Genomic DNA, 19580 nt, shown 5'->3' on the forward strand with positions numbered 1-19580 from the left:
TCATATATTAAGATTTATACAAACAAAATTGTCTTTGTAGTTGTGTATGGTATAAATTTTGTGCTGTGTTATTTGTGGTCCCATAATGTAAACATACTTTGAAGTTTTTATAGGTGGTGTTTTATTATCTGTAATTGTCTCTTGGTATGTAAATATGCATATAACTCTCTGTTTGTATGGTAATGAACCAAATCCTTATAGATCCAATGTTTTCTTATTTCTGACAACTCTCTTGATAACCAAACTCAAATTCAATATCACAATCCACAAAGTCCCCAATGGTGAGTTTTAAGTCGAAAGTAAATTGTAACAAGTAAAAATTTTATAAACTCACCATCAGTGAAATTGAACATTGTAGATCTAAACCAATTTCCAAATAATTTAATGTTAGCATAAGTGTGATTTGATTTGATTTTGATTTTTTGGTGTTTTAACGCCACTTTTAAGCGCCGCTTTTGGGCTATTTCGTGGTGGCCAGTTTTTAATGGTGGAGGAAGCCGGAGTGCCCGGAGAAAACCACCGACCTTCGATAGGAAAACTGACAATCCTAGTCAATTAAGACCCTTGAGAAACACTTTCATAATTAAGAATTTAGGAGTTCCTGCCGAGCAAGTCAAATTGCAACCTGTAGTGTGAGGAAGAACCTGCCTGCCCGACAATATGCCAGCCAGGAATGTGAAGCGAGGGTTCTCCACCAAGGGGATGAGACGAGGTGTCTCATCTGCAGCCAGGGTGTGCAAGGTCTGCATGTGGGATAGCCCATGTGGTGCTATTACAAGTAGTAAGTAGCAGGGTCTATCAATCTGGCGCTGGAATAAATTTGATAAAAGTCCCGGATATGCTTGGGGATGAATGAAATTTTAGTGATAAAATTCCATCAAGGAAAACAAGTTATAACAAATGGCTGATCTTTTTGTTCGAGCATATTTTTTTTCTTTAATTGTTTAACATTTCATACCGATATAACATGTTACTTTTATTATTCTTCCCTTAGTTTATTTATTTTGTATTTACATTGTATCATAGGTCAAATTTATTTGTTTAGTGTATGTTCAATGGTGTTAATATGTCCTTTGATTGAGTTAAGCTATTTCAGTTGATATTTTATAGTGTGTCTTTCTATGTTGCGATGTTACACTTTTGTTTCAGAAAAAGGGTGAAGGTTTGGTACCATTAAAACGTTTAAACCCGCTGCATTTGTTTGCACCTGTCCTAAGTCAGGAATCTGATGTTCAGTAGTTGTCGTTTGTTGATGTGGTTCATAAGTGTTTCTCGTTTCTCGTTTTTTATATAGATTAGACCGTTGGTTTTCCCGTTTGGATGGTTTTACACTAGTAATTTTTGGGGCCCTTTACAGCTTACTGTTCGGTGTGAGCCAAGGCTCCGTGTTGAAGACCACACTGTGACCTATAATGGTTTACTTTTATAAATTTTGACTTGGATGGAGAGTTGTCTCATTGGCACTCATACCACATCTTCTTATATCTATATAAAACAAAAATATCACTGGTAAAAGCTGAGATGTTTCTCATGTCATGAACATTATTGAAGGTGTTTGGAAGGGGTTGGTGGGTGGTAAATTGAATTCTAGCACTGTTAAACTGTCAAGTTGAACTTAGTTTGACTGCTTTGAACCAAGAAACTGATTTCACAAAGACCATGCATATGGCTTAACACACAGATTTGGGTACATCAATCATTTAGTGGGAGGAGACTGAAATCACTGACCTTCAGTTAATATACTAATTAACTATTTTTATGAGATCTGAAATTATCCTGCCTTTCACCAATTACAGTGAATAATTGTAACATGTATCTGATTGAGAATAGATTAGTGTCCCCTGGTGAGATTGCAGTGTAACTTCAAAGTGTCAAAAGCCAGAGAAATTAATCTCAAGATGTAGCAAGTGGTCTGTGTATGTTAATTAAATGTATCCAAGATGTTAGCATGTTTACTGGAAAGATTAATTGTCAAATTTGGCTGGAAATATTGTTTGTATAAACAATACTTATATTACATATAAGTAACCTAATTAAATCAACAGACTTTAATTCAATATCAAATTACACCATCATCTACCATTTAATAAAAATGTGTTTAGAATATAGATTGAATGTCCAGAAACAATAGGAACAACTGCTGTTGATTTTGCTTTTTCCACTCATCCATTTCAAGCAGCCAATCAATGTCCACTCTATTTTATATCTTTCATTTTGTAAAAATGCTGATTTCAAATGCTTATCTATTTATATCAATCATCAATTGGCTTTACTCATTGGTCTTTAAATCAAACAAAAACCATGTCTTCATGGGCTGATTGGCCAGATATTTTGTCTACCCTGTGACCACTCAAACTATTGATGGATGTAAAAGCAAAATCCACCTGAGCTATTTACCTCCCCTCAACCCTGTTTATGGTCTTTAGAATTTCAAAATTTTCATTAAAAAAATAAAGAAATGACAAATGACATTTTAATGAAATTCTATTACTGACATTGAACAATAATACTGATAGTTCTTTTCAAAAATTATTTGTAGAATTCATGTTCTGTTTCATCTTTCTTGATGTTATTCTTGTAACCTTTCTCAAAGTCTTTAGCTAATACAATATATCTGTTTTCTCTTACAGCCTGCATGCCAGCCTGTGAAATTGAAAGAAAAGCACATGCATAAAAACATTCCAGAATGTATTCAAATGGTTTAAATAGAAATATAAGAAACTACATAGAATTCTTCGTAAAAGAGTACAACAAATATCAGATAAAATAAATAACACAACAGAAATGAACATACATTTATGGCTACAGACAAGTGCTTTGGATGCACCATATTTATCAAGTGTTATTTTCATCTTATTTTAAAGCAACAAATCAGAATCTTAAATAAATTACGTGTCTGACTCCTACAATTGTTCAATTACACGTTATCTACATCTTACAAAACTTTAAAATTAAATGATATTGTTCTCATTAGCATGAAGGTATGACTCAATCCCGAATGTTTTATCAACAAATTGAAATTTCAAATGAACAAAGACTAGTAAATCTCCAAACTTTATAGAGCTGATAAAGGCAAAATAAAACTGTTATCTGCCTACCTCTTGACATATTGCATTTATATCAGCACCACTGATTTTATCTGGTCTTGCCACATAATCCTCCAGATCTACTTCTTCACTTAAATTCATTTTTGAGGTAATAGTGGAGAATATAAGACGTTTTTGTCGGCGATCTGGCATTGGGAACTCTATTTTTCTGTCTAATCTTCCTGGTCTTAACAATGCTGGATCTAATGTATCATGTCTATTGGTTGCCATGATAACCTAAAAAAGAGAAGTTTTTTGTTATCTTGTAACTAATGGCATAACAAACTTTGTAGCTTTTTTTTTTTTTTTTTCATTTTATCTCTTCATTGCCTTATGCAAGCAATATTTAGTTTATATTTTTTTTGCAATATTTCTCATATCACATTGAACAGTGTAATATCAATGAGTGATACAACAAAAGCTTTAATTTGGTATGTCTAACTTGCAATGTGATTTGAAATTGTTACATATTCATTGGCTGTTTGTAAACTTCAATGGTGACAAGTAAATGGCAAATCAACTTCTGGACAACAGTTTGATTTATTTCTTGTTGTTACAACTTTGTCTGCATTATCATTTACTTGATTGATCATGTAGGACAAAATAAATAAAAGAGCCCTTGAAGCTTTTTATTGTTAAACTTCATTCATAAATTCTTTTTCTGTTAGCTAAATTCTTCCAACTCAATTCTCAGAAATAACAGAACAAAATGGTCACACTAAGGGATTTTTTACCATAAGAGATAGGTATTAACAACTCATGAAAATTGCTTGATAACAACATCATAACTTCATTATTTGTGCGTGACTAAGTATGTCTCTTGTTGTTTCAAAAAGAAAAAATCCATTTATTTATCATGAAATAAGAAATTACTGTGCCAAGGATTTATGTCCTATTTCTTCAGAAAAAAATAGCTGTCTTCAGTATTAACTCATTAAGAACTACAAATCAATCTATATGGGTAAATTCTGAGATGATTAACAGTAAATTCTGTGTAACAATATACCTTAACATTAACAGTCTGATCAAAGCCATCCATCTGATTAAGTAATTCTAACAGAATTCTCTGTACTTCTCTATCAGCTGAAAACAAATCATATTTGTAATTCTTATTAACTAAAGTACATATTTTTCCAGTATTAGCTTTTTTATCATGTGATGATGAATAAAAATACATTAGGTGTACAATTCAGTACGACAGCAATAAGAAGATACAAAAAACCTGAAAGACATGAATACTTAATATTTTCTTCCTATTGAAAGTATTTGATTAAACTAATATTAAAACATTTCTTATACTCCTGCAATAATTCTTTGATATCTGTTTTAATCCTACTGTTGTAACACGTTTTGATGTCTCATATACTTTTCCCCAATAACTCTTTTTGTTCATTTATAAATCTATTTATTGTTGCTAGATACTTTTCCTATCATTTACCTCCTGTTTGAGCATCAAATCTTTTGGTAGCTATAGCATCAATTTCATCTATAAATATAATGGCAGGAGCATTTTCTTTGGCTAGCCGGAAAACATCTCTCACCATTCTTGGTCCCTCTCCTAAGTACTTCTGTACAAACTCAGATCCAACAACACGAATAAACGATGCTGTCAAAAATAACAAATAACCTTATTAACTATAAAGTTGACTTGTAAGATAAAAAATTTGTAAGGGTTCCGTTGAACCCAGTGTCCCGTCTACTTTTGCTGTTAGTCGCAAGCTCAACAAAAATGGGGAAAAACTTATTAAAAATTTTCCTCTAGATACTATATTTTGATTGTAAGAAGTTCTGTTCAAGTTTGGTAAAAAAATTTGAAAAGCTTTAACCACAGAATGAATGTAATGTTGACTGGCAGAATAGAAAAACTAAGTCCATATATGAGTAAAATACGGATAAACAGGATTTTTTTTTTTACAAAATTTTCTTCTGGATACTATCTCATGATTACAAACAAGCTTCTGTCCAAGTTTGGTACAAATCTAGGATAGTTTAAGAAAGTTATTAAAATTTGAAAAACTTTAACCACAGAGTAAATGTAATGTTAACTGGCAGAAAAACTAAGTCCATTTATGAGTAAAATACAGATAAACAGGATTTTTTTTATTTACAAAATTTAGTTCTGGATACTATCTTATGATCATAAACAAGCTTCTGTCCAAGTTTGGTTGAAATGCAGGATAGTTTAAGAAAATTATTAAAATTTGAAAAACTTTAACCACAGAGTGAATATTTGTGGACGTCGCCGCCGCCGACGGAATGTAGGATCACTATGTCTCGCTTTTGCAACAAAAGTCGCAGGCTTGACAAAAAGAATCAGTATGAAAATTCTATGAACAGGACAAATACAGTACCAGTATGCAAAACATTTTGTTCACATCAATAACATCAATGAAAACTTACATAACATCAAAAGTTCTAAACTATGAAGATATTTGTCAATGACAATCTCTCTTTTCATTGGGCTACTGCCTTTGTTATCTTGATTTTGCCATATCATTGGAAGACCATAAGCCCATATGTGAACCCTCCTCTAAGTGGGTATATACTTATTGTTTATACAGTATGGAGTAATTATTGTATTATATGTTTCTGCATTTTCTGACTAGTTATTGCCACATCATTAATAAAATGCTCCGCTGGGGCGCAGCTTGATACGACCGCAGAGGTCGAACCCTGAACAGTTGGGGCAAGTATGGACACAACATTCAAGCTTGATACAGCACTGAATTTGGATTGTAATTAAATATTTGACACAGCATAGGTTTCTGACACAGAATGAAAGTGGTCTAAGAACTTAAAAATTTTCAATTTACCTATTCATACATGTGATGGACTGTGAAACTCAGATCAGGAGATTGGGAAATTTTGGTCAGGAGATTAGGACTCAGATCAGGAGGTTTTTAATCGACATTAATTTTGTTGTAAATGTAACCGTGTGCTGTAAAAATGGTCTTTTAAAGTGTGTTTTCTTCAACTTTCCAACCAATTTATTATGTTTATAGTACCCTTGTACTTATAAAGTTTCTCCATCTTTATATGCTACATGTTCAATCTAACATTGTTTTTTTCCAGTATGTTCTTTAAATTGTTTACTTCATATTCTATAAAACAATCATTGCAACCAGAACATTTGTTTAGCTGTCTGCAAATAGTTTTTATTTTTTTTTTTTTTTTCTCTTGCATATAGTTTTTATTTGCAAACTCAGAAATTCATTCTATCTGTAAAGTTAGGGTCATAGTTATTATATAAATTTCAATTTAAGCCTTAAAAGGAAGTATAGAATCCTCAAATAATTTTCAAATTATTATTTTTTTATTTGTCCTAAGACATTTAAAATCATTTAATAACCATCCTTTTATGATTATTTGTTCAATTTATATTTTATTTATATTCTTTTAAAAATTTTCATTATTAAAAGGAAAGTAACTTAAAACAGGATAAATCAAGGGAAGTAACCCAATAAATACACAGTTTTTGTTACACAACGGCAGTTAGCCTGAGGTAAAAATCGTTGCTTACCAGTATGTTTGACACCCAAGCTGACAAGTGAAGCCATATAATTATGCATGTTAATTGATTTACAGGTAAAATATAACTTCAGGTAATGTCAGTTACACCAGATGCCTGAGATGTTATGTTGGGCAGAAATTTTTCATTCATGAAAAATTTCATACACGGGATTTTTTCAACGGGAGGGGGGGAGGAGACCCCTGAAAACGGGATTATTGTACTCCCGTCGGGAGGTTCACATGTATGCCTATTCAAACCATATCATTATTATTTGCTTTTATATATAAATCAGAAATAACCAATTTAAAATAGAAAATGTTTAAAGAAAAAAAAGGAAAAAAAAAATCCCCCCCCCCAATTTTTTTAACCCCCTTATGATTCATCGCCCCCAAACTCAATCCCAGCTTTCCCTTTGTGGTATGGTACCTTGCAGTACAATTTCAGAGAGATTCATACACTTGAACACAAGTTATTGTCTGGAAACTAGAAAAATGCTTGTTTTTTGGCCCCTTTTTGGCCCCAAATTCCTAAACGTTTAGGGCAATTACCCCCAAACTCAATTCCAGCTTTCCCTTTGTGATATGGAACCTTGCAGTACAATTTCATAAAGATCCATACACTTACAAACAAGTTATTGTCCTGAAACTAGAAAAATGCATGTTTTTTTTGCCCTTTTATGGCCCCTAATTACTAAAATTTTGAGGGGAAAACCCCAAAATCAATCCCAGCCTTCCCTTTGTGATATGGAACCTTGTAGTACAATTTCATAAAGATCCATACACTTACAAACAAGTTATTGTCATGAAACTAGAAAAATGCTTGTTTTTTGCCCCTTTTTGGCCCCTAATTCCTAATATTTGGAGGAAATTACCCCAAAAATCAATCCCAGTATTCCCTTTGTGATATGGAACCTTGAAGTACAATTTCATAAAGATCCATACACTTACAAACAAGTTATTGTCATGAAACTAGAAAAATGCTTGTTTTTTGCCCCTTTTTGGCCCCTAATTCCTAAAATTTGGAGACAATTACCCCCAAAATCAATCCCAGCATTCCCTTTGTGATATGGAACCTTGTGGTACAATGTCAGAGAGATCCATACACTTACACACAAGTTATGTCTGGAAGTTACAAAAATGCTTATTTTTGGCCCCTTTTGGCCCCTAATTCCTTAACTGTTAGTACCATAACCCCCAAAATCAATCCCCACCTTCCTTTTGTGGTATTGAACCTTATGGTAAAATTTCAATGAGATCCATTCACTTAAACTAAAGTTAGAGTGCGAAAACTAATGTGTATTCGGACGACGACGCCGGACGATGACGACGACGACGACGCCAACGTCATACCAATATACGACCACAAAAATTTTTTTGCGGTCGTATAAAAACCATATATCAATCTTTCTAAACATTATACAGTACCTGTTGTATGATGGGCGACTGCCTTTGCTAACATGGTTTTGCCACATCCTGGAGGACCATACATCAAAACTCCCCTAGGTGGGTCAATACCAATCTGTTTATACAAGTCAAAATGTGTCAGTGGTAGCTCAACAGCCTCTCGTACTTCTTGCTTTTGGATATCCATTCCTCCAATATCTGAGTACAAAACATCAGGTTTCTCATCTGAAAAAAGAGACTTTCTACAATGAAATGAGATAATGGAAAAGAAAGAATCTAGAGTACTAATTCACAATACAAAATCACTGCAAGCTCTTGAAATGCCAACAGCAAAGAACAATACTTTTGTTACTATTTTCATCTTAGTCACAGTGAGCCCTTCAACACAGAGCAAAAACTCAACAATCACTGCAAGTTCAAGACATTGCATCTTCTTAAGCAGTATTCTTTGCTAGATGGCAATAGTACTTATTATACATCTACATGCATTGAAGTACACAGTGGGAGGTATACTCAATAAATTACAAATATAATATAAAGGGGAAAGAATTCTAAGAAATACCAATGTTCTATTTAGAATCTGGGGGCAGATGGGGCAGTTAACATAATGTGCCCTTATTATTTTCATAAAAGATTTTTTTTTTAGATTGATATAAAAGATAAGAAGTTCCCATTACCTGTTTTCATTTTGTAAGATTAACTTCTCTCTTACAGAGATGCACAATAGGATTTCATATTCATGGAATAGTGACAAAAAATTCTGTTCTTTTTCTATATCTTCAGTGTTTATGGAAGATTGCTGCTAGCCTTTGTTTGATTAAAAAACAACAATTTTTAGGGGTTATTCAGAGCTTGTGATTTTATTGTATAGACACTTGTCTATTTATGAAGACCAAATATTGACCTCTAGATGTATTTTGTTTTTTCAGCACAATTAGTCTACTGTCTCATTGATTAAATTGAGAATGGAAGTGGGGAATGATTTACACTCTGTATCCAGTAATTAGCACATGTTCCACAGAAAAAAAACCAGAAAATTATAAAGTCTCGTTTTTTTATTATATAAATTGTGAAGCTTAACAGAATGAATTAGAGGATACAATATATTAGCCTTCATCAAAATTATGGTAGGAACAATAAGCTGAATACACAGAGATATGTCTTGCCTATCAGCATAAAATTCAGAAAAAGACAATCTTATGGACAGCAACATTGCTTATAATTTCAAATGATATAAACTGATAGTAATGCAACTTCATACAAAATATCATTGATCTATCACAAGTAGATCCTATCAAACTTAACTAAGCAGAAAAACTGACCGTAACATTGAAAATTGCTAATTAATTCAGTCACTGAACCATGTCCTAGGGGCATACCTGTCAACTGACCCGTATCCTGTGGGTCACACCCGAGAATTTCACCCCATACACAAGATTTTTTAAACACCACCAGGTCATTAAATAACCCGGGAATTCGGAAAATGCACTGTTTTCACCCAGATTCTTGAGACTTTAGACTGATTTCATAAGTAATTTTCCTTTGAAATACCGGAAAATTCGTAATTCTTCCCGGACAGGAAGTTCAACTAGCTGTGTTAACTGTCAAATTAAGTGAACCATTAATTAAGTGCATGGCTTCAATTGACAGCTTTGGTGTCAAACACACTGTTCATTATCACCAATTACCTTAGCTTAAGGTCATAAATAATTTGTCTATTTTAAAGTTGTTTGACTATAAATTTGAGTTACTTCCCCTTTTTTGTCACCTTTCACATAATACTCCTTAATTTTATGTTTGTTTTTTGGTAAAAAATAAAACTAAAACAAATTGAATGCAAATACATATCAGAATATTAATTTCATTAATTTTTCTACCTTAGAACAATTAAAAAATTATTTTGAAAATTAACTCTACTTCCTTTAAATGCTTATTGTTTTATCATATTCCAATATTGACAATCTTAGAGAATCTGCACATTATTATACATACTGGGAAGCAAGAAGCCTGAGAATTGATTTACTACTATGAATGAAACAATAAGAGGGGGTATGGCTTGGCTTCAAATGACTAAGTATAACACATTTAAAATATTTCAATGGCTTAGTATGCAATGAAAAAATAAAATTAAGTTTTAAATTATTTCCAGTTAGTACTTCACCATGTGAACATATTTTGGAAACTGTTTGATTTAAAATATAAAAAAATGTCCCCTAAATACTTAAATTCAGCTGAAAAAAGTTCATAGGCATTATGACCTGAGATTTTCTTCTTCAATGCAGGTCATGACCTGCATTTTCATTTTCATAGGTTGACAGGTATGCCTAGGGGGCAGGGCCTCAAAATAGTCGTCAAACTGATATGTACTGATACTAATGCAACTTTATATTAAATATCAATGATCTATCACAAGTAGTTCCTATCAAACTAACTTAAGCAGAAAACTTAACAATTGTTGACACCAGAGCAGGAGCTGGAAAAGCAATCCCTATGTCTTGCTTTCCGCGACTAAAGTCGCAGGCCAGACAAAAAACCTAATGAAACTTTTTAAATTTGATTTTGGACCTGAATATGGATTCAGACATTTTTGACTAACCCACTGCATATTTGTCCAATTTGTCCAACATCCAGCATATTTCCTAAAGTCTGTTAAATTAAGAAATCTAACATTTATAACACATGGTAAATTAGAGAAGACTTCTTTGCTTTTAGGTAAATGTTGATCAACAATATATTTGTACATGAATACATTAGTATTTTCATGTAAATACTGACCTGATGACAACATTGTAATACTACTGTCTGCTTCAGGAGGAAGGACATCAACCAGAGCATTGCTGTGTTTATGTAAGGCAACACTGGCTGAGGGTTTAAGCAGTTCCCTATCTATTGTCGAAAGAATTCTCACATAGTAGTTTGAACCTGAAATAGAAAACAGCAATTTATCATACAGTTTAAGGAAAACATCTAAGAACAAACAATTTCCAATTCATTAAAAGAAATAAGACAGTGCAGTAAATTGATAATTAAAATAAACAGATAGTAACACTCGTTAGAATCTAATGTACTATGTTCTTTATAATGTTTTATAATTACAGGCTTGTACAATAAATCATACCATACAATATGAGTAGAACAAACTATGGGCATTCTATTCAAAAAGAGTTTACTTCTGTTATTATTGTAATAATGCTTACACATGTATGTCTTTTTTCAATGTAAATAAATCCTTAAAAAATTCTGAATCTGTTTTTCTTTTTATAGTTAGTACAACCACTCAGTTCTTTATATACTTATCTTATTAGTATCTTATGATTAGTGATAAGAATATAAAACTAAACTGTAGTTGGACTCACAAAATGATCCCCCTCCCCCCCCCCCCCCCCCCCAACCTTATGGAGAGCATTACCACATAATTCATATTGCAGTTTTGTAGTAAGTAAATTAGATTTTTTTCCCTTTTATATGTGGGGCTGTGACTGTTTAAAGCTTCAATTATATCCATCTAGCTATTTAGGAGGAGTTGATTTTTAAGAAATGGATGCCTGTAACATATTTTAATTGCTCATTTTTAAAAGCTGACTTTTTGTAGAAGTCACATGGCGACATCTCCTTACATTTGACTTTTTACAGTGAATACCTCATCTGTTGATATATAATGTGAACGTTTTGTGTATATTTAAATATATATTAGCTATGTTGAAAGATGTGCATAATGTCAAATCATGACAATACAAATTGTTTAGTTTCTAAGATTTCCGCTGCTATCTTGCTAAATGATTGTAATTTGGGTACTCTGTGCAATTAGGGTACTGTGAAGTTATGTTTATATGTATGCATAATTATTATGTTAATTGACATAGACAAGAAGTTATCTTGTTAAAATTTTATTTTAACTAGATCAGAGCTGTTACACTTAACTACAAGTCAAACATTAGGTATTTTCAGATTGACATGAAAGAAGAGGAGTTTCAAATTGAAAATTTGTGTTTCAAGTTCTTTATTGATAATTACAGTTGTATCAATCTGTTTGTATTGTACAGTACACTTACTTAACAATGTCCAAGTAAGCAAGCAAATTGACAATATAATACAATACAATGGCATACACAGCTCTCCAGAATAAATTTTTCCGTTTTCAATTTTGCAAATTTACATAGACATGTGAACTATAGGGAACTATATTTCAATGTGTGTGAGTTTAGTGGCAAAAGTGACTTTAAGTTCAAATCTTTTCAAAAATTTCAAAATAGATACATATACAGAATGTGTGATATACAAACCAGTGGTAGAACCAACAATGCCAGTGTTTTGATCAACTGCTTCTAGAAACTGTCCGATAACAAGGGGTACGCTCTGAATTCTTTTCACTTCTTCTTGAGCATGCAAGTACTCTTTCTTTAAATTCTTCTGTTCATCTTTTATGTATTCTTCTTGAACCTCTAAAAATTCAAGTTGTCTTTGGAGTTTCTGAGAAAAAAAGGTTTAGAATTGTTGCGTGACTGAAGGTATTTATCGAGCAGTTTAAAGAAATGCAAATGGACTACTATTCCTCTGAATAAATACAAAACATGATTTCTCAATAAATCACAAAATAAATGTGCTATGGGCCACAGATGCCCCTGCTTGTAAATATGCATGAGTCAACTTCCACATACAGATGCAGGATTCACGTAGTTAAGACCGTTTTGTGATTATAAGCATTGTGTACCGTATATAAGTTTCATAACATTTAGTTGAGGCAAACTCAAGTTAGAGAAGGAAAACAACAGATTTACCAATTTTTCCATTTATAAAGGGGCATACCTCAAGAACGGTAAAAGTGACGCCACCCAATTTTGAACTTGGTTTGTGTTTTGTGGTAATAAGCATTAAGTATAAGTTTCATAACATTTGGTTGAGGCAAACTAAATTTTGAGAACTGAAACGAAAAATTCAGCAATTTTTATGTTTATAAAGGGGCATAACTCATGAAAGGTAATTGTGGCGCCACCCAATTTCAAACTTTATCTGTGTTTTGTGGTAATAAGCATTGTGTATATGTTTTATAAAATTTGGTTGAAGCAAACTAAAGTAAGAGAACTGAAACGAAAAATTCAGCACTTTTTATGTATATAAAGGGACATAACTAATGAACACAGTAAATGTGACGCTACCCAATTTCGAACTTGATCTGTGTTTTGTGGTAATGAGGCAAACAAAAGTTAAGAGAAAGAAAAAGAAAAATTCAGCCATTTTTATGTTTATAAAGGGGCATAACTCATGAACAGTAAAAGTGACGCCACCCAATTTTGAACTTGATCTGTTTTTTTTGTGGTAATAAGGCATTGTGTATAAGTTTTATAACATTTGGTTGAGGCAAACTAAAGTTATAGAACGGCAATGAAAAATTAAGCAATTTAATGTTTATAAAGGGCATAACTCATGAACGGTAAAAGTGATGCCACCCAATTTCGAACTTGATCTGTGTTTTGTGGTAATAAGCATTGTGTATAAGTTTTTTAACAATGGGTTGAGGCAAACTTATGTTAGATAATGGAAACCAATTTTGGGGAAGTACAGATGGGACAGACAAGGGTAACACTAAATGCCCCCTCCGCTACGGCAGGGGCATAAAAAACAAGTCGAAAGTTGGCACATATACCATCTGAATGAATTTCATTCCAATCTGACAGGTTGGGGAAACTCTAATTACTTTCTTGAAACCATTTTTCCAACAAACAATCTATTTTTAGTAACAGTGACCGAGACCTATTGACTCAAAAATCATTAGGTGTCTTTTCCATCCCTGGCCTGATTTTTCATTTGTATAAGTTTTAATCCAATCAAGCAAGGCAAAGTGAAGTTATCATATGGAACCATTTGTTGACAACACACAGATGAAGGATGGACAGACATAGGAAAAGACAGCAATGACTATATGATTCCGACTTTTTTTCAGGTAGCATAATAAGAGGTGCATAAGAAAATTATGTACAATTTGACAAGATAGCTTTGATCAAAGTAATTTACTGATTTACTTTAGGAACTGTCAATGGGGTTTCCAATCCATTATCTAACAAATGGTGAAGTTTAAGTTCTGCAATGGAAAACCACAAAAAATTATTTTGATGAAGAAATAAACCATAACAAGCTTACTTTTTTGTGTGGATAGTTGTCTGATTGGCAATCATACTACATCTCCTTATTTTTACATTGTATTACCGGTATGTATTAATACAATTTAAGAGAGTTTGGAAATCCATAGGAAAATCAATTTAAGAGATCTAAAGCCCTTTGTATAGAAAATAAAGTGTCAACACAGAGATATGTCTAGCCTGTTGGCAAAAACTCAGAAAAAGACAATCAGAGGGACAGCAACATTGCTAATTAATTCAAAGTTGCTTGACCATGGCATAGAGGGCAGTGCGTCAAAATGATCGTCAAAACTGTGATGTACTGATAGTAATACACTTTTATAGAAAATATCATTGTCTATCATAAGTAGATCCTATCAAACTAACTTAAGCAGAAAACTTAACATTGAAAATTGGTAATTAATTGAAAGTCACTGGACCATGACCAAGGGGACCAGGGCCTCAAAATAGTTGTCAAACTGATAGTAATGCAACTTCATAGAAAATGTCATTGATCTACCACAAGTTGTTCTTATCATACTGACTTAATAAGAAAACTTAACAATTGTTGATGCTGTCGCCGCTGCAAGAAAGCAACTCCTATGTCATGCCTTCCTCGACTTTCGTCGCAAGCAAGTAAAAAATCACTGATGTTTAGCAATACTCCTTACTTTGATAAGAGCATTGTTTCAATAAAAGAGATGACAAACTGTCACAAAATGTTTGTTAAGATTTATTGCATGCATTTTTACACTAACAATGCTTTATTCATGTGTTGAGATACAGATTTATGTCACATTTTGAATGATTTATTGACAACTTAGTGCATTCATTTATATATTAATTTACAACATCAAATTAATCCAGTAATATTTACCTTATATTTGACATACAAGTCTTCTATGTCTGTACTCAGTGGGTCAAGCTGTGTTAATGTTTGTGATGTTCCAGGTCTAGATTCAATAGCAGAATCTTCCTAAAAATTACAAAAAAAAAACATTTAAGCTTAGAACAATCAAATACAGTGTAAAGCAGGTGGTTTGTACTGGATCTATTAAGCCTGTAAAGTTTCAAAACATTTTGCCTTGTGGTTTCAGAGCAGAAGATTTTTAAATTGACTCTAAAGCAGTCTCAAATAATAATTTTATAGAGAATCCAATCAACACTTTATTGTGTCCTAAAGTGGAGGCCCTATGCTATGAAAACAAACGGTCTCAAAGAAATCTGAAAATCTTGGTAAAGAACCATAAACAACTCAGAACAAGAAGTGTGCTTGAAAATACCACAGTCAAAAAGAGACCTTGTGTCTTGCCAGTTTGTATACTGGGATGTATACATATTTTAACGTATCAATTTTGAAATTAACCAACAAAGTCAAACAAACTGACTCAATATGAAATTTTACCAAGGAGCATAACGTGAAAATTGAGGTGAGGACCTGACACACCAGCTGGATGGTGTAAAGTTGTTCCGACCAGGGCTTCCAAAAAATATTTGTGCCAGCCGGACATTTTTTGTCTTATCCCGATTTTGATCCCTTAAGACTACGTAACAAAAGGCAATCATGCTAATCAGTTGGGCATCATATAAACAATTTGACATAAAAACGATATTAAACTTGACTTGATACAAATTCGCTGTACTGACGTAAACTGTTAAATTGACAGTGCATCATTCGAAGTGTGCAACATTAGCGTATTAATCATGTTAATATATGCCTAAGAATCTTTATTGGTGAATATTACGTTGTCAAAATCATCCCTATCAAAATCTTTACTTTAGTTTTTGAAGGTACATTTTCTCATACTGGATGTTGATTTTACAATGGTAAAACACAGACCAGAGACGGATACGAAAAATCCGTGTACGTTCAAAAAGCACAATCGAGTTTGAGTAGCTCCTTCCAACGTTATTTCTTCAAGAAAATACTTGAAATGACAATTTTAGTATTTTTGAAGAATTTGGATGCATAATTAAATCTCACAACTGCGCACATGCGCACACATGTATTTTGTTCAAACAATGTGGTCCTGACGATTTATTCGCTTAAAACCTTTATAACTACCTTTTAAAAATTTTCATCAAATCATATTTATATACATATTTTTGATAATTCAAAACTTTTTGATTAAACTAATTAGATGCAAACCGCTGAAATTTATAAAAATAACTTCAAATAGACCGATCAATGTCCGGTACATTTCAGTTTGCCTGTAACCTGAACAGGTAAATTTCAACTGTCTGACAACCAATTAACCTTGATTGTAATGAGAGGGTATTAAAGTAGGATTTGTTTTGATAGTACTTATTCACCATGTCACTTTTATGACCGGAAATGTGGCTGTTTAAGGCAAAAGGTCAGGTCAAAAAGATTTTTTTTTCTAAATTATGTTAAAATGGCAAACCTACGTTAAATATCCAGGGGTCTGACTAGGAATTTTTCATGGTGAGTCCTGGGACTCATCACTTTTAGAAATGGTGAGTCCCAATAGATTTTGATGAGTCCAGGATGCATGTAATTTTCTGTGTCTTATAATATGATGAAATATGATGAAATAAAAACTAAAATGATGCATGTTTGATTGGTAGTTTTTATTATATCACCAACATGTGATCACGAAATAGCACAACAGTACTGAAAGTGGTGTTAAAACACCAGTCAATCAATCAATCAATCCAACTTTGGACACCAGAATAACAACTGAAAAATTAAATAACCCTATGGCATCCTACAGCTATTCTTCTTCAAGTCTTCAAAGTTCTTTAATTTTTATCAATATCAAAAGGCAAACCTAAATCAGATTTGTTTCTATCATTCAAAACATTTTTCACCTTGTTTACGATCGCGATGTTCAACATGCACAATATGAGAAAAATGTTTAATCATTCGAAGGTCAGTAGAATAATATTCTTATCCGTAAAATTTCAAATCAACTTTGTTCTATGATCTATTTTATGCATAGTAGCAACAGTTATGAAATATTATATCATTTCATTTCAAGTTCTCAAAATTTTTTACTTTCTTTGGTTCAATTGATAAATATGTGATGTTCAACACGTGGAAATATTAAATCTTTTCAAATACTCATAAATTAAAAAAAAAATCGGTAACTATTACATATTTATTAATCAGTTTGAACAGAATTGTATATTTTAGGTTGAAAGACGTTTAATTTTAAAAAATAGTTATCAGTCAACAAAATATTCATCTACGCATTACATAAATTTTTCAGCATCGACTTCCGGTTTTGTTTCCTGTCAAAACAACGCCAATCTTCTAGGCAAAACGATGTGTTTGGGACTCAGGGGTTACAACGAGGATGTGTCCCGGGGACTCACGGGTTTCAAAAATGACGCGTCCAGCTCGATTTTCATGCGTCCAGGACGCATATACGCGTCTTAACTAGAACCCTGAATATCCATTTCAGGTTTGGCACAAGAAGTCATATTTATAATTTATCTGTCATGTCTGGAAAATACGACCGTTTTGGAAGCCCTGGTTCTGACCCCAAGTCGATCTTTCCAAGTGTCATTCCTGCCCCATAAAAAAATAATGAATTCATACTATGAAAGATTTTTGAAGTATTTGATTCAGGGTAAGTGTCAATTTACAAACGAAAAAGTTGTGTACATTTTGCTGATGATCAGAAAAATATTTTCAGGAAACAGTAGTGATGATCAATAATAGCAAGTAATTAACTCTTTTATGAAAGGGATTCGGAAAATCAAATATTTCTCAATTTGAGTAGTTTTTATACATATGTAACTTACAAAAAAAGTTTGTGTGCATCAGCTTGGTGGTCACCTTGCCTGATACAAATTTTTTTTACACCATGGCCAGTTTAAATTGAAAAGATTGTAAAGATAAAATTTTTAGTCATATGAAAGACTGTTGATTAATTTGAAGATTGACTGATGTTTAATGCCACTTTCAGCACTGTTGTCCAATTCATAGCGATCAGTTTTTATTGGTGGAATAAGACGGAGTGCCTGGAGAGAACTACTGACCTTCAGCAGGAAAACTGACAATCCTAGTCAATTAAGATTGGAGACGAATGTTTAAACTCACATCCTCAGTTTTGAAAGACAAGTGAAACTGCTTAGACCACTCAGCAACCAAGGCCTCTTTTATTATCAGTGATGAAAAAAAAACCTCTCCCATCTCAAGTTCTTTACTTCAGAGTTTTTTGGGATTTTTTATTCATGATAAGTTGTTTTAATTAATTTAATATACAGTTGCCACCTATTAGTACATGCAAGTTTATTTCAAATGAGAAATGCATTAACCTTTATTTATTTGAAGTCAATTATATAAATCCTTGACCCCTTGGAAGTATTTTTCATTTAGGCACTGGCTACGGTTACATGGAAATGTAACAATAATAGAATAATTATTGTTACATTTGAGACTTATTGCCAGAATGCAGTGTTGGGTAAGGAACCGATTAATTACGAGTGTAACAATAATAACTGAGTCTACGGTTACATTGCGTTATTGTTACATTAATGCAAAATAAAACTTGAAAACTTTTATTTGAATTTTGCAATATTGCATACAATTTTTAATTTTTTTATTTACAATGTCAATTCTACAAATCCTGCATGTTGTTTATGGAAGCATGATTTAGTCCCACGCATTTTAGTGAAACCACTAAGCAGCCATCACAAACAAATGATGCAGCAATGTGCACGTCTGTATTGCATACTGTACAATTACATTTTGCACTATCCCTTTTTGAAGTTTAAAGAAACTTTCAATGTCTGTCATGATTCATATGAAAAAATATTTTTTTAATCTTGCGATGTTTATTTTATATTGTGAAGGCAATTCAGTAATGTTAACATTTGCCGACATGTTGAAACTGGTGGAATCAGTGCTTTCATTTTCTGAGTCCAGATATTATGTGATCGTAACTTCGTTCTTATTGGCGAAAACAATTCAGCATCAAAACTATAAGGTTTAAGTTTAATAAATCTAGCTTACATTGAAGTGCATAATTAATATGTAACGATAACGCAATGACCCATGTAACCGTAGACTCAAATATATTGTTACATAATTAATCGCATCCTTACCCAACCATGTATTCCGGCAATTAGTCTCCAATGTAACAATAATTTTATTATTATTGTTACATTTCCATGTAACCGTAGCCAGTGCCTTTCATTTAGGGGCCGAATCAACTTGGGACCGGAACAACATGAAACCGGCGGATGACAATGCAAAATTCTACGGGATTTAAAACGTATTCAGACATAGAAGTTCTCCTTGTTTCTCAGAGATTTTGCCTTAATTGGGATAATCATGATCAAACTATCGCACGAGAATTTGTTATGTCATCAAATGGAAATGATAACAATGCAAAAACAAATACTTTTTCAGGAACTGCAAGACCGATTTCTTCCATTTTTCCTCTTCTGGTTTTATCGGAAAAGTTTTGTTTAGTGGGCATAGGAAAAGCGA

The 19580-nt window shown here is 32.6% G+C and overlaps 1 protein-coding gene across 1 annotated transcript; it reads right to left on the reverse strand.

Annotated features, from left to right (window-relative positions):
* Positions 1-2459: 2459 nt before the first annotated feature.
* Positions 2460-19573, reverse strand: LOC127698480 (26S proteasome regulatory subunit 6B). Its single transcript, XM_052201965.1, has 9 exons — positions 19492-19573; positions 14994-15092; positions 12284-12470; positions 10776-10922; positions 8022-8225; positions 4525-4692; positions 4093-4169; positions 3099-3323; positions 2460-2643 (listed from the first exon to the last, which is right to left on the reverse strand). Exons 1-9 carry the CDS (start codon positions 19567-19569, stop codon positions 2530-2532), a joined length of 1299 nt encoding a protein of 432 aa, XP_052057925.1. The 5' UTR covers positions 19570-19573; the 3' UTR covers positions 2460-2529.
* Positions 19574-19580: the final 7 nt, after the last annotated feature.

The sequence above is a fragment of the Mytilus californianus genome, unplaced genomic scaffold (assembly GCF_021869535.1).
Source record: "Mytilus californianus isolate M0D057914Y unplaced genomic scaffold, xbMytCali1.0.p SCAF_4, whole genome shotgun sequence".
Lineage (NCBI taxonomy): Eukaryota > Metazoa > Mollusca > Bivalvia > Mytilida > Mytilidae > Mytilus > Mytilus californianus.

Bases quoted from the DNA above. Each gene is read 5' to 3' on its own strand.
- LOC127698480 (XM_052201965.1), bottom strand. From the start codon at position 19,569: ATGCCCACTAAACAAAACTTTTCCGATAAAACCAGAAGAGGAAAAATG. The intron at 4,693-8,021 runs GTACTGTATAAT...TATTTTTGACAG, and splicing joins AGTCGCCCATCATACAACAG to CATCGTTTATTCGTGTTGTT. The intron at 3,324-4,092 runs GTATATTGTTAC...TCTCTTTTTTAG, and splicing joins ATCAGACTGTTAATGTTAAG to GTTATCATGGCAACCAATAG.